This window comes from Ctenopharyngodon idella, chromosome 12 (assembly GCF_019924925.1).
Source record: "Ctenopharyngodon idella isolate HZGC_01 chromosome 12, HZGC01, whole genome shotgun sequence".
Taxonomy (NCBI): Eukaryota; Metazoa; Chordata; class Actinopteri; order Cypriniformes; family Xenocyprididae; genus Ctenopharyngodon; species Ctenopharyngodon idella.
In genome coordinates this window covers 18,932,377-18,946,045 of record NC_067231.1, presented here as the reverse complement: position 1 = coordinate 18,946,045, position 13,669 = coordinate 18,932,377, and the positions used below count along the sequence as shown (strand labels likewise).

General features: G+C 36.1%; 1 protein-coding gene across 15 annotated transcripts in view; it reads right to left on the bottom strand.

Annotated features, from left to right (window-relative positions):
- The window catches only part of cacna1g (calcium channel, voltage-dependent, T type, alpha 1G subunit), a 232,683-nt gene that overhangs the window by 81,036 nt on the left and 137,978 nt on the right, over positions 1-13,669 (bottom strand). For 11 of the 15 annotated variants that reach the window (XM_051914048.1, XM_051914050.1, XM_051914047.1 and 8 more), the window contains exons 11-15: positions 12,266-12,417; positions 9,768-9,953; positions 9,560-9,674; positions 8,890-9,045; positions 29-103 (exon numbers count right to left, since the gene is read on the bottom strand). In XM_051914048.1, coding sequence (XP_051770008.1) covers positions 29-103; positions 8,890-9,045; positions 9,560-9,674; positions 9,768-9,953; positions 12,266-12,417 — 684 coding nt within the window. Of the gene's footprint in view, positions 1-28; positions 104-3,123; positions 3,190-8,889; positions 9,046-9,559; positions 9,675-9,767; positions 9,954-12,265; positions 12,418-13,669 lie in introns of all 15 variants that reach the window. The other 4 variants (XM_051914042.1, XM_051914041.1, XM_051914052.1 and 1 more) reach the window with 2 other exon arrangements.

Genomic DNA, 13,669 nt, shown 5'->3' with positions numbered 1-13,669 from the left:
CTTAGCATTAGCACCCACTGGTACTCACTGCACGCTCAGAATTGAGCACTGGGGACGATGTGTCTGGGTTGGGCTTCACTATCCGTAATCCGATATAGCCGTTCTGAGTAAAGAGATGTGGCAGAAACATAAAATACCTACAGTGTTAGCTAAATAAGCTATCTGACTTTTTGACTTTTTAAAGCCCTAGCAAAAACTATTAGCCATTGTATTCTAGCTAAAATCAATTAAAACTAAAGTTTATTAAAGCAATAGTTCACCCTCATGTTAAAAATTTGAATGACCTTTTCATCTGCATTTAAAAAAAAAAAAGAAAAAAGTATTGTTAACAGCTGTAACCAGATCTCAAGAATTGGATCAGTCTAATTTATAAAAGAATCAATCCATTTTGAAAACTTAATCAACTGAATGACTGCAAAGATTTGATTCAAACTAAACGATTTGTGAACAAATCTTTCAGACCAGTTCTGTGAACTGAATCAATTAATTAATTGAAAAGATTTGACTCAAAAAATGAACAAATAATTTGTGAACAAATAATTGAAATGATTTTTAGTGAACTTAATCAACTGATTAATTTAAAAGATTTGAAAGACTCAAAATAAAATTTGTTTACGAATCAAATAGATGTTCTGTGAACAAATCATTAAGACCAGGGCTGTGAAATCACATATTCTCTTGAGTAGGTACTTATTTTGAATAAGTAATTACTTCATGGCCACTAAAAAAAAAAAAAAAAAAAAAAAAACACATTTTGTTTGCGTACTACATTCGCAGCATCACCACCACCATTTAAAAATCTTACCTGTGGCCTCATGGTATAAGTGTCTATCGTATGCATACTTCAGAATCTCGTTGGAAGAAGTAGGCCATCTTTTTGCCTACTCTTTTATGAGTACTGTGAATTTGAACATACTTCTTTTGTCAGATACTGTTTTTCGCCTACTATATGCTAGGGAAGTATGTGATTTCGGATGCAGCCCAGTATTGTGAAGTGAATCAAACAACTCACTGAAAAGGTCTGACTGATGAAAGAATGATTCCTTTGCAAATCGGACATTGCTGTGTTTTCAACGCGATCTCATGAAAATGGGTCCCACTTTATGTTAGAGAGCCTTAACTACTATGCATCAGAAAATAAGTACAATGTACTTATTGTGTTCATATTGTATTGCAAAACACTTTTGCTGCTATTGAGGTGGGATACGGGTAAAGCTATGGACAGGTTTGGTGGTATGGGTAGGTTTAAGGGTGGGTTAAGGTGTAAGGGATGGGTCAACAGTGTAATTATAAATGTAATTACAGAAATTAATTACAGATGTAAGTACATGCTGGTATTATTTAGAATATAAGTACAATGTAAAAACATGTGTACACAATAAGTGCATTGTATCAAATGATTCATTTAAATGTACATAAGGCCACCTAATATAAAGTGGGACCTGAAAATGTATTATTTTGAAAGTACTACTTTAAAATTAATATTTTAATGCTTTAGTGAATCTGTAGTGAATTCGTATGAATTTGTACTATTTTTAGAAAAAAAAAAAAATAAAATAAGCATGAACCTCCACCCCTAAACCTAATTGGTTACACTTTAGATTACCGTCCAATTCCTTACTATTAACTACAACTTTTGCCTTAATAAACTCCTAATTAATTCTTGTTAATAGTTAGTAAGATAGTTGTTAAGTTTAGGTATTCAGTAGGATTAAGGGATGTAGAATATGGTCATGCAGAATAAGGCATGAATATGTGCTTTATAAGTTCTAATAAAAAAGCCAATATCCTAGTAATATGCATGCAAATAAGCAACTAGTTAATAGTAAGAACTGGACTCTAAACTAAAGTGTTATCCCTTAACTCTCATTGGGCTTAAGCAGATCATACAAAAATGTACAAATGAAATTGTACGAATTCATTCAAATTCATCACCAAAATAGATACAAACTGCCATGAGATTGTGTTGTACTTCTTTCATAAATGTCAAGATTTTCATTGAATATCTTAAATTTCAGTCTGAAATTTTAGAATGATTCTTTTAAGCTATGTTTGCTAGAACTGCTTTGGTCAGGTACAAGGTGTGAAAGAAAGCCTACTGGGGCTGTTTTGTCAATTAAGACATTAAGGTTGCTATGCAACTGCTGCTTAACAATCACAGGTCTTAATTTGGGAATTCTACTGGGCTTGACCAACCTTGCTGATAGAGAGATTTCAGGCATGTTTTGACATGAAATGTGCTAATAGCCCCTGAGTAGCGGAGAGGTTTATGTAAGTTTGTTAGACGAAGTAAAGGATTGGAAGGCATAAGAGGCAAGTTCAAACCCTCTCAGAAAGGAAAAAAAAAAAAAAAAAAAAAAAAAAAGGTACAAGAGAGACAATTGGGGCGGTACTTTCAAAAGGTACACCGTTGTATCTTATTTACCCATAAAGGGTGCATATCAGTAGCTTAAAGGTGCACATGAGAACCTTTTAAAGGGTACCGCCGCAATTACAGCTTTTGTACCATTTTTCCGAGAGTGCACATAGCCATTGGTGCGCTCCATTTCATAGCCTTCCACTGCAAATGTCACCTAGCACAGCTGTATGAATGAAAACAAATACAGGATGTGATGTCCAGAACCACAAACAGACAGAGTCTCCTCAACAGGGTCAAGTGCTTCCACTCAGCTCTGGCTCACTGAATGGACTTTCACGATAGCAGAGTTACTGAACTCAGTGGAAAACTTTAAGTCTAGTTAAATAAAAAAAATAAGATGATACCATGCAGAGCAACAAGATTAATTAAAAGTATCTGAGACGTATCTGCGTATTAAACGATTTTGAGACCTATTTAAAAGGACTTCCCAGTTGCCTTATTTGCTTTTGCACAGCAGTCTGTCTGGCTTTGTCTGATTTCGCTGAGGCTTTCCATAAGCCCAAACACATCCTTTCAGCCAGATAAAATAAAGCATGAGGCTCTACAAGGTTTGTACTCTGCCGCCAGGCATTGAGCAAGTGAACCTGAAGAAAGACTTTGAGTCAAGTCTGCTTCTACAAGAAACAATCACAAGTGACACTGTCCACAAACGCTGGTCCTCCTGGTTAGTCTCACTGGGTTACATCATGCGGAGTGCTACATACCCCTGAGTCTATAGGCAGCTGAATACAGCTCAGCTGGCCATGCAAATCGTCCCTCTTGGTTATTTCCTAAAGTGGACACGTGTTAGGATTTTACCACACAGAGCGAAAAGGTAAGAAAGGGGGAAAAAAGCATAAGAAAGTGTTAGAAAATTGACAAAAGACAAATTATGAGAAATTTTACTCCCACATTTCACTAAATACTTCTGTTGAAGTAAAAACAATTTTGCATTTTGGGTGGAGTTTAGGCTGTTAGCATGCTTGGTACAGTGAGTTTGTGGAGATGTTGCTTATAGTAAAAATGCTGCAGCTGCAGGTATCAACTCTTGGCTCTTTTATTCTCTGATATTGATGAACTCCTCTCCTGCTCCTTTGAGATAGCACATATTGACATATTGTGAATCTGTCAGAGTAAGTCAGTGAATTACATTCAGCGAATAACTACATATTTCAATGCATATACAATTTATGTTTTTTTCTTTTAATCCTGCAAAAAGAAGAAGAAGAAGAGGGGAAACAATTAAGCCGTTTGAGTCAAATGAAGCCGTTTTGATCCACAGCCCGATTTTTAGGTTCCAAAATTCTTAGAAAATTATGTTCAACAAGAATAACAACACATTTAGTCAATTTTATTGTTACTGCCTCTGTAACAAGGTACTAATTTGGGCACCCTACCTTGGCATCCACTCACTCTAATGAAAGTGCTGGGCATGTCATGCTGCAGCTTGTCAAATCTGACATTCTTTTTCTATTAAAGAATCCAGTTGAAGTAAATATTTCATCAAAATATTAAGCAGCACAAATGATTTCAACATTGTTTTTTGAGCACCAAATCAGCATATTAGAATGATATTTGAAGGATCATGTGACACTGAAGATTGACTCCAGACAATGACTGATGAAAAATTAGCTTTGCCATCATAGGAATAAATTACAATTTTAAATATATTTAAAAATATATATTTTTACAATGTCAAGGCCCCAATATATTTCAAGCGAAGTTCTTTTTTGTTCTTTGTTTAGGGGTAAAATTAAGTTCGAAATACGTGAGCAGAGATATACTGTAATCGAACATCTGATGCCGCCCATCAGTGTTGCCAAGTCTGTGGTTTTCCCGTGTAATTAGGCTACTTTTAGACTGTTGCCACGGGTTGTTTTTCATGTCTGCGGGTTAAAGCGACCCCAAATAACATGATATTTAGCCCCTGGAATGCGACTTTTAACTGGGGAGCCCCGCCAAAAACGTGGGTTTTTTTCCCCACGGGAACATGATTTTTACCGTGGGACCCCCCCCCCGAAACGCGATCGGGCTAGTTTTAGGCTAGTTTTGAGTAGCAATTGGGCAGATTTTGTTGTGAAAACCTGGCAACCCTTTCGCCCACACTGCTGAGAGCAACGGTTAGATGAATATGTAAAAATGTTGCATGCTTTCCTCTCAGTAACAAAGTAAACAATAAAATTGAGAAACTAGCAAGGATTTTTTTATTAAAGCATAGGAAAAGCATCTGATCATGGCAATGTGGACATGGTTGCATGCGCTCTGTAATTCGGCACTCCAGTAAAGTCACGTAGCATTTATATTATAACACTTTATAAAGTAGATTGCTTAAAATCAAGTAGCTTTACCGTATTACACACAAAAAACAGTGTCAGTTTCATCAGAAGTACAACTTCGTTTTCTACTATAAAGCAGCTCTCCAGTGTTCATGTTTTCACTCGCAGACATCTGACTTCTATGGACGAGAGGAAAAAATTAACTGGAAAAGATTTTCCGAGTGAAAGACGGCGGAGCCTCAGCACACACCTACCTTACGTAATAATAATAATAATAATTCCTTACATTTATATAGCACTATTCTGGGTACTCAAAGCGCTTTACATATGGAAGGAGGAATCTCCTCAACCACCACCAATGCGCAGCATCCACCTGGATGATGCGACGGCAGCCATATTGCGCTAGAATGCAGGGTAATGGCCACGGACCAATGGTACGAAGGTGTTTACCAGCCAAAGCAAACTTTTCCAGAAAGTTCATTTTGGCAGGCTGTTTTGAACTTCCAAAACAAACTCCAAACGAACTTCGTTTCGGCCTGATTTTGTTTAAAATGACGTCACATAAGTTCGTTCTTCGATTTCGTTTAAAGTATATCGGGGACTTTACTGTTTTACTGTTTTAGATTAAATAAATGTAGCCTTGGTGAGAATAAGAAACAAAAACATTTAAAAAGTATACAAACTCCAAACTGAACAGTAGTGTACAGTATATTTGACCTATATAGGTGCCACTACAAAGATGGACACAAAGTAGTAAAACACAGAAAATTTAATTAAAAAAAAAAAAAAAAAATCCAGCTTTTAACCAATAAACTACATGGAACGGTCACGGAACACGCTGACATATAATCTGACATGAAAGAGACTGCCTGTTTACAGCAGTTCGACTATGTGAAGCTTTTTGCTTCAGTGGACGGGACATTACGCTGTTGAAGGGACATTCATCCTGGCGCTTGATCTCTCTGCTTCACACGCGTCATTCAGCCACCGGTTTCCCCAGCAACCCTGACGCACTGAAAAGTTCGACCAACTAAAAATAAACATGATGTTTGCAGAAAACGATGTAAGGTTAAAATATTAAGTCAACAGTGTTCGTCAGTTGTAGGGGAGAGCAGGAGGATACGGGTATTACACCAGCTGGGATGAGATTATAATATCTGATGCACTTAGCAAAGGTAAAGGCAGATAGGGGTCAGCTGAGTGCGGGCTATCCTCTCTAATTTAAGAGTAGAGAGTTTATTTTGAAGGCTTCTGAGCAACATAATTTCCTCTAAACTGCCATGATGCAGTATGAAAGCTATTTCTATCTGGCAGGCAAGCACAGGAGAGGCACGCTCATCTTTTAGAGAGGGGAAAAAAGCGAAGAACTGAGCTCCGTCCAGATATTACCTTCAAGTCAATTAAAAGTCTGTGTCTGTTCATCCACACTTAGAACTTCCTCTTTCACTTCCATTATGCAAATTAAAATGAATGACAAAGCAATTTTCAATTATATGTTTTGTTGCTCTTATTGCTGCTTTAATAAGGTGTTACAGAAAAATCACTTTAAGATTTTTGATTCATCGTTCGTTATTCTAACAATGATTTTGCTCAATTGAACAATCAATCAAAATCTAGAGATACTTTTTTTCATTAAAAGTACGAATCTTTTGAATCAACTATGTGAGTAGAGGTTATAATAAATTGTCAGGGTTTTAGATTTACACTAACATTTATCATGAGATAAACTGTTTTACATCCACTAAAAAGCCTAACAACAAGAGTTCAACAAAATGCATATGAAAACAATTTTATTTTCAATACTTCATCATACCGTACAAATAAAGGTGATCAAATCAAATCCTAGATTTTTTGCACTGTATACACACGCCAACCTGCATGGTTTGGTTTGTCTCTTTCCAAAGAGACGGTAATAAAACAACCCCTCCACCCAAAATGATGCATATGTATAACATTTATATCTCTGATTTATCATGAGCCTGGCCATTTTTGTGTGTGTGTGTGTGTCTGTCTTTCTGTCAGAGAAGAATGGCTGCTATGCATTGGGAGATAAGTTGTCTCATAAGATCATGGAAAAAGAAGGCGATAAAGCAAAAGAATGAAGGAAGGAGGATGAGAAGAGTGTGGAGTAGGTACTATTATACACAGAACAAGAAACTCATCACTTCTAGTTGAATAAATAATATTACATAGTGTCCTAACCAGGCACAATGCGACAAAGCAACAAGCTTTCCAAGTGTCTGTCTTAACCAGCTGTGACAATGACACTACATTTTGTCAGTTGCTTATGTTCTTCTGTGGCACAAAGTCCCAATTCAGCTCACTCAGCAGCCATCTTGAAAACGCTACCAGGCAACTATTTTCTACAATACAACTATCTATCTACTTAAATAAGAAAGACCAAAATCTCCAAAGCTGTTTGTCAAGATAACATAATGAAAACATTTTAAATCAACAATAAAATCTGACAAAATAGTATTGCATATTTAACATTTAGCTCAAATTATGATAAAAAAAAAAATAGTTGTGTCCCAAAATACTATACACTATGCACTTAATCTACACATTATGTACTCTACAACCTAGTATATATTTTCCTATATTTTATATATTTCCTATATTTTATATTTTCCATATATATATTATACAAAAGTTCTTTCTGGTTCTCGAATCTGATTTGCTGAGAGCCATGCGATATTCTGGTGAACAGCACTCCTACTTTTTCACTGTTTGTATCACTCCACTAGAAGCGACTGTCATGGCGGCCGAGAAAATCACGGTACACTTGTTGTACCACAAAATGTAGACTTTAAGAGTTTTTTAGGCGAGAATGTAGTTATTTAGACCTGAAATATTTGACTCATATTTAATCATAGCGCCTATTTTACAATTTGTCAGTGCTCAGCGGCCGTTCAGTGCTCGTGTACCCGCCGAGAACGGCTTCATCTCAGCCAGTGCTTCAGGGATTTGATGCTGGCTCTTATAGTGGTTAAACATGAGATATAATTCATTTTGTGTACATAAAAATGGCAATCAAATAGATATGATAAAATTTTATAAAGTTTTAATAAACATTCTTAATTCTTTGAGAATAGGGATGTCCATGTCACAGCTATAACATTAATGACAGAGAAGAATGATATAATTGGAATCACTTTCATAATTTTTTAGTTTTTTTTCCAGCTGAAGAATGATGAAAACATTGACAGCCAATCAGAATCCATCTGACTTTAAAGAACTTAAACATTTAAAGCAGGAATTGTGCGTTGGTGTGGACAGTATAGTTATCATTATAGTTACTATTGTTCTTAGTGTGAATGCCTTTATTGTTGAAGTTTTTAGTGCGAACACACTACTCAGTATTTTTACCACAAACAGCATAGAAAGGTGCATAAGTATGCAACTTGGGACACACCTAAAATTTTATATCAGTCCAGTTAAACTGTATTGTAGCGAAAACACACTATCAAAAAGTTGAAAGGTAAGACTTCTATTCTTGATGACTGCTATATTTAACATTATGCTTTCTCCCATTCACCCCAATATACTGGCTAAATTCAGAATAGCATGCTACTCTTACAAATTATGCCATAGGAGTAGTATGATAGTATGCTTTTCTGAAAATCAGGCAGTGTCTCTTTTATGTCTCTTTTTACCCAAAGTCTCTTTTATGTGGGTTTTTTTTTTTTGTGTAACCCACACAAAACTCACTGGACCATCACTTTTCACATATATTAAACATCAAAAAAGGAGAAGAGATTGATAAAGAAGTTTTACATGACAAATTATATGACAAATCCTTCAAGTTTAATCCTTCAAGTACCTCAGAGAAAATCATAAAAAGGCTACCGTCTAGTGAAGCATCATGAAATTCAAGGTACATGTTCTTAGTTTCACGCTCTTCAGCTGTGGAGTAGAGTGTGAGAAAGCATGCAAACAGATTGGCTGTGATTTTGTTGCGTCGAGCGACATTTTTGCTTTCAGTCTGGACAGAAAAATTGCTTTTCACTTGAATCTTGTCACGTCGTGCCTGTTTAGGACATAGTGTTAGACGAAGGGGACAGGAGAGAGCTAGAGGAGAAAGAGAGAAGAAAGATATGGTGTTGGAATATGTGCTAGACTCTAAAGAACAAAAAGGAGAAGACAGACTGTCAAGTGAAAGAGGGGGAAAAAAGAAGATGAAAGTGTTCAGGCTAGGTTAGAGACTGGCTTTACCTCTGTTTGGAATCCCTCCACTAAGATAGCCACCAACAGGTTGAACAGGACATAGTTTCCAAAAGTCATGAGGGCGATGAAGTACAGAGCAGCCACTGGAGAGGTGGAGGCCATCCCATTATACAGTACCTTATTCCAGTCCTCCTGAGTCAATATCTGATGTACATCAACATATAAGACAAACATCAGCAACAAATACTCAATCAAACTGCCATTTACACTTATGTTCAAAACATTGGGTTCTGTAAGATTTATCTGAAAGAAGCTTCTCGAAGACAGTTGCATTTATTAGATCAAACATACAGTAATATTGTGAAATATTATTAGAAATATCTGCTGTAAAACATTTTAAAATTTAATCTATTCCTGTGATCATGTGTTTAATTTATTCCAGTCTTTAGTGTCACATTATCCTTCAGAAATCCCTAGGTGTGTTCGACTTGAGGAGGCGCTGCGCAGACCGAGACTAAGATTAATAAATGCTATATAACTTGTTTTTATTGTTAGTTGATGTTAACTAATGTAGTTAATGTTAACAAATGGAACCTTAATGTAAAGTGTTACATATAAATGTCTTTTTGATCAATTAATGCATCCTTGTTTAAGAAATGTTTTAATTTCTTAATGGATAAAAAGATGCCTGATTGAAATAGCAGCTTGTGTAACTTGCCTGAAAAACTGTAACAATGGCCCACAGTAAAGTGTCAAAGTTCTTGCGGTCAGGAAGTGTGTCTCCATCTCTTTCAGAGCCGAATTTACATCCAAACAGGTGCATGCCTAGAATACTGCAAAACAAAATGACAAAATACAGTTAAATGAAACATTAATGGACAGAATACATTACATTCAAACTGCAAAAATATTATCTCTCATCTTGCCTGAAAATGAATATGAAAAGCATAAGCAGCATGCAGAAGGTGGCCACATTGTCCATGGTCTTCATCAGGACCACCAGCTGCCTCTGTAGAGCTGGCATGAAGCGAACCAGCTTCAACACCCGCATAAGTCTGAAGGTCCGCAGCACAGATAAACCTCCTCCCTGCTGACCAACAATCTCCCAGACGCTGTCAACACATATAAACACACACATCTGACTATCTGGCAGAATGCACAAGAAGGACAATGCTAAAACAAATCCTGGCTACCATAGTTACTCTTTTAGTCCTAGGGGGGAAATACAATAGATTGGGTTATTTTATTAAAGAAAAACATTCCAACATGTTTTGGTGTGGAGTTAGAGCGGTTTGTTGCATTTCAAAGAAAGCACAAAATGTCACCAGCTAATTGAATAAAAGAAGCTAAAATAAAACTGCTGTGAATGCATGCAATTGAGCAACAAAATGATTCAAAACACCTGTGGATTCTCATACATCTCAAATAGTAAATAATGGCTTAAATACAGCAGAATGATCATTTCATTTTATGCAAGGTACTGCATATTTTTGAGCAAGGATGCATTAAATTTGGACGCATAAATTTTAGATGCATATTTTTTTGAGCAAGGATGCATTAAATTGACAGCAAAAGTGAAAGCAAAGTCTTTCGCTGCGTCCAAAGTTGAATACTTCCCTGCTATATATTATGCGAACAGTAAAAACAGTAGACGAAAACAGTAGGTGAAAAGTCCCTGGATGACCTACTTCTTCCGCTGAGATTCTGAAGTGCGCATTCGATGGACACTTTATTATCCCATGAGGCCAAAGGAAGGGGATTTATGAATGGAAGTGAAGTGACGCAACTGACAGGTAACGTGACAGTAACAACATGGCAGATGTACTACGTCAGAATTTCATTCATACTACCCATATTCATACTATACAGAACATACTTTTTTTAACGGTCGCAAAGTAAATTCAAATGTAGTACTTTAAAAGCGCATCATGGTTTCTACTAAAAAAAATTAAGCAGCACTATGATAATAAGAAATGTTGCTTGAGCATCAAATCAGGATATTAGAATGATTTCTGAAGGGTCATGTGACACTGAAAATTCAGCTTTGCCATCACAGGAATTAATTACATTTTAATATATATTAAAATAGAAAACAGTTATTTTAACTTCCACAATATTATGGTTTTAAGGTGAGACACTGCAGGCTAAAACGCTGTTTTTTCGATTTTGAGATTTGGGGCTTTTTGGCTTTTAATAAAGTGTTTTGTTTTGGGGGTTTTTTCAGACGTGTGGTAAGAAAACATCCAAAATCCACCTTTTAAGCATTTATTTTTTGGCACTTTATCTATTTGTGTATATAGATTTTAATTACAATACATATTTTTGAAGGCCGTTAACTCAAAATTAGTTTTTTCTCCTACTCTGAGCCATATATCTCCACTTCAGGAGCACTTACATACACCAAACTTTACAAATTTATTCCTATCTATATTCTGAAGGTTTTTACAGAGGGATTTGTTTATATATAATTTGCCAGATTATATACAACATTTTATTTCAAAGAAAAAAATCTTATAATTTATTTTTTTCCTGACTGTTCACAGTAATTTCTGAGTGATAAAAAGATACCCAAAATCCCCTCTGTAAAAACCTTTGACTCTAATATGTCAAAAAAAATGAAACAGGAATTTTGAGCCTGACTTCATTCAATGTTCAGATTTTTGTGCTAGAAATTTATGCAAATTAGTGCATTTTTAAGTAAATAATACCCTATTCACCTGCAGTGTCTCGCCTTAACTATTTTTGATCAAATAAATGCAGCCTAGGTGAGCATAAGAGACTTCAAAAATATAAAATCTTACCGACCCAAAACTTTTTGAACAGTAGTTCGCAGTACATCATACATTTGTGTGGAGGAGACAATTCCTTTAGACTAAATGTATTGTTTTTACTCATTTTAATTAACAGTTATTTAGTAATTAATTAATTATTTAATTATTTTTGCTTGTTATATTTGCTGCTTGTTTTTCCATCAAAGGATGATTGGGTTACTATGGTAACCAGTTTTTGCGCCCCACCCCACGTTAAACCATGCCCCCAGAGTAGTGTGTGTTGGTGACTGTATCTATGCAACATGTTAAGCATTAATAAATGCAAGAACCCATCATAACGACAAACCATGCCAAATCTTTTGCTTGTTCAGAAGTCTTAGTATATGCTAATTTATGTCAATTGTGAATGGATGGGCGTAAAATTGCAGCACTCATCATGACAGCTGACAGTCATCAGACTGAACAGGCAACAGATGTCCCATCACTCAGTAATAGCTGCATTCTGTCTGGCTGTCACTGTTGTGATATAACACACTGCCAGTGTGCATTTTCAGAAATGAAGATGAACGTCAATAAACAGTGATGCAAGCAGCGTTATTATTGTAACACACATTTAAAAGTCCTGAGAAAGGAACGCAGAGGAGCATGTATACCTGATTACTACAATAATGCCATCAAAGATATTGTAAGGGTTCTTGATGTAGCCGAATGGACCATAGACCAGCAGTTTTAGGAGCATCTCCAGCGCAAACAAACTGGTGAAGACGATATTGCTGATTTCCAGAGCGTTTGTCAGCTCATCAGGCTGAAAAAGAAAAAAAAAAAAAAAAAGAGAGAGGAGGATTAAACCCAGGCTATCACAGAGTTGCCATTGTGCCATATCAGTACTGTACAGCATGTCATATTTGTAATAATTGCAAGGTGAACTGCTTACAAATCTGACAATTTTGAAAACAGTGCTCCTGGCACTCATTTGAAGATGAAATATAAATAGAAAAGAAGGGGGAAGGCTGTACATAAGGACACAACTTTTCATTAAAACATTCTTTTATTAAGCAAATACAGTCTCTGGAAAAAACAAAAAAACAAAAACAAACAACAACCATCATCTGTGGGAGCTGTGCAGTGAAATATAGGCATTTCTTTAACTGAATTCCCATTATTTTATGTACCATGGGTTGATTATTATTAAAACTAACACATTTTGACTTTAAATTATTTTTGTTATCCACCTGTTTCCGCGGGGCGCTACTGTAAAAAAGAAGGTGGGTACAACTTCCGGTGAGGCGGCGGAAGTAGCATACCAATGGTATTTTGTGTGCTAATTAGCGAAGAGGCTAAGTGTTTTTTTTTTTTTTCGGATCATTGTTTACTTTGTAAAGTTGCAAACCTTAATGAGAGATGTCGTTACGGCACTCAGGGACAACATTTCAGTTTAGTAACATTACATTTATTAGTTAATAATATCACAATACAATAAACAGTTTTCGTGCCCTTAATTGTCATTTACTTTACTGACCTTCCACAGAAGTGCTGCTGCATGACTACAGGAGCATCCTGGCCCTGCAACACATGAACAACTGGCTGTCTATTCTTCACCTGTCACTGATGCTAGCACCAGAGCATGATGTGATATTTTACTCCTACTGGTGTCGTGCGTGCCAGAGCCAGTCGCGTTTCCAGTGTCATATATGCGATGCTAAAGGCTATTTATGTTAACCATTGCGATAATAAATACACACGTTTATGGAAAATACCAGAGACTGCTTGAGGAACGTAGACAATTTTTATGTGATTATAATCGTGTATTTATTTGGTTTAATGTTTTATCTCTCTCTTCCCTGTGCCTTTGTTGATACCGGATGCATAAGCATATCTTTCACAGATTCACACACTCCGGTTAACTCGTATAACTCATAACTCCTGTTTTCCTCTCATGAGCTCCCTCTGTTGCTCTGGCTGAAAGGATCAGGATAGATAGACAGGAGAGATCGCTCAAACGTCCTCGGATTGCAATCATCACATAATTTAGAGGAAAATTAATAGAAATGCTCAGA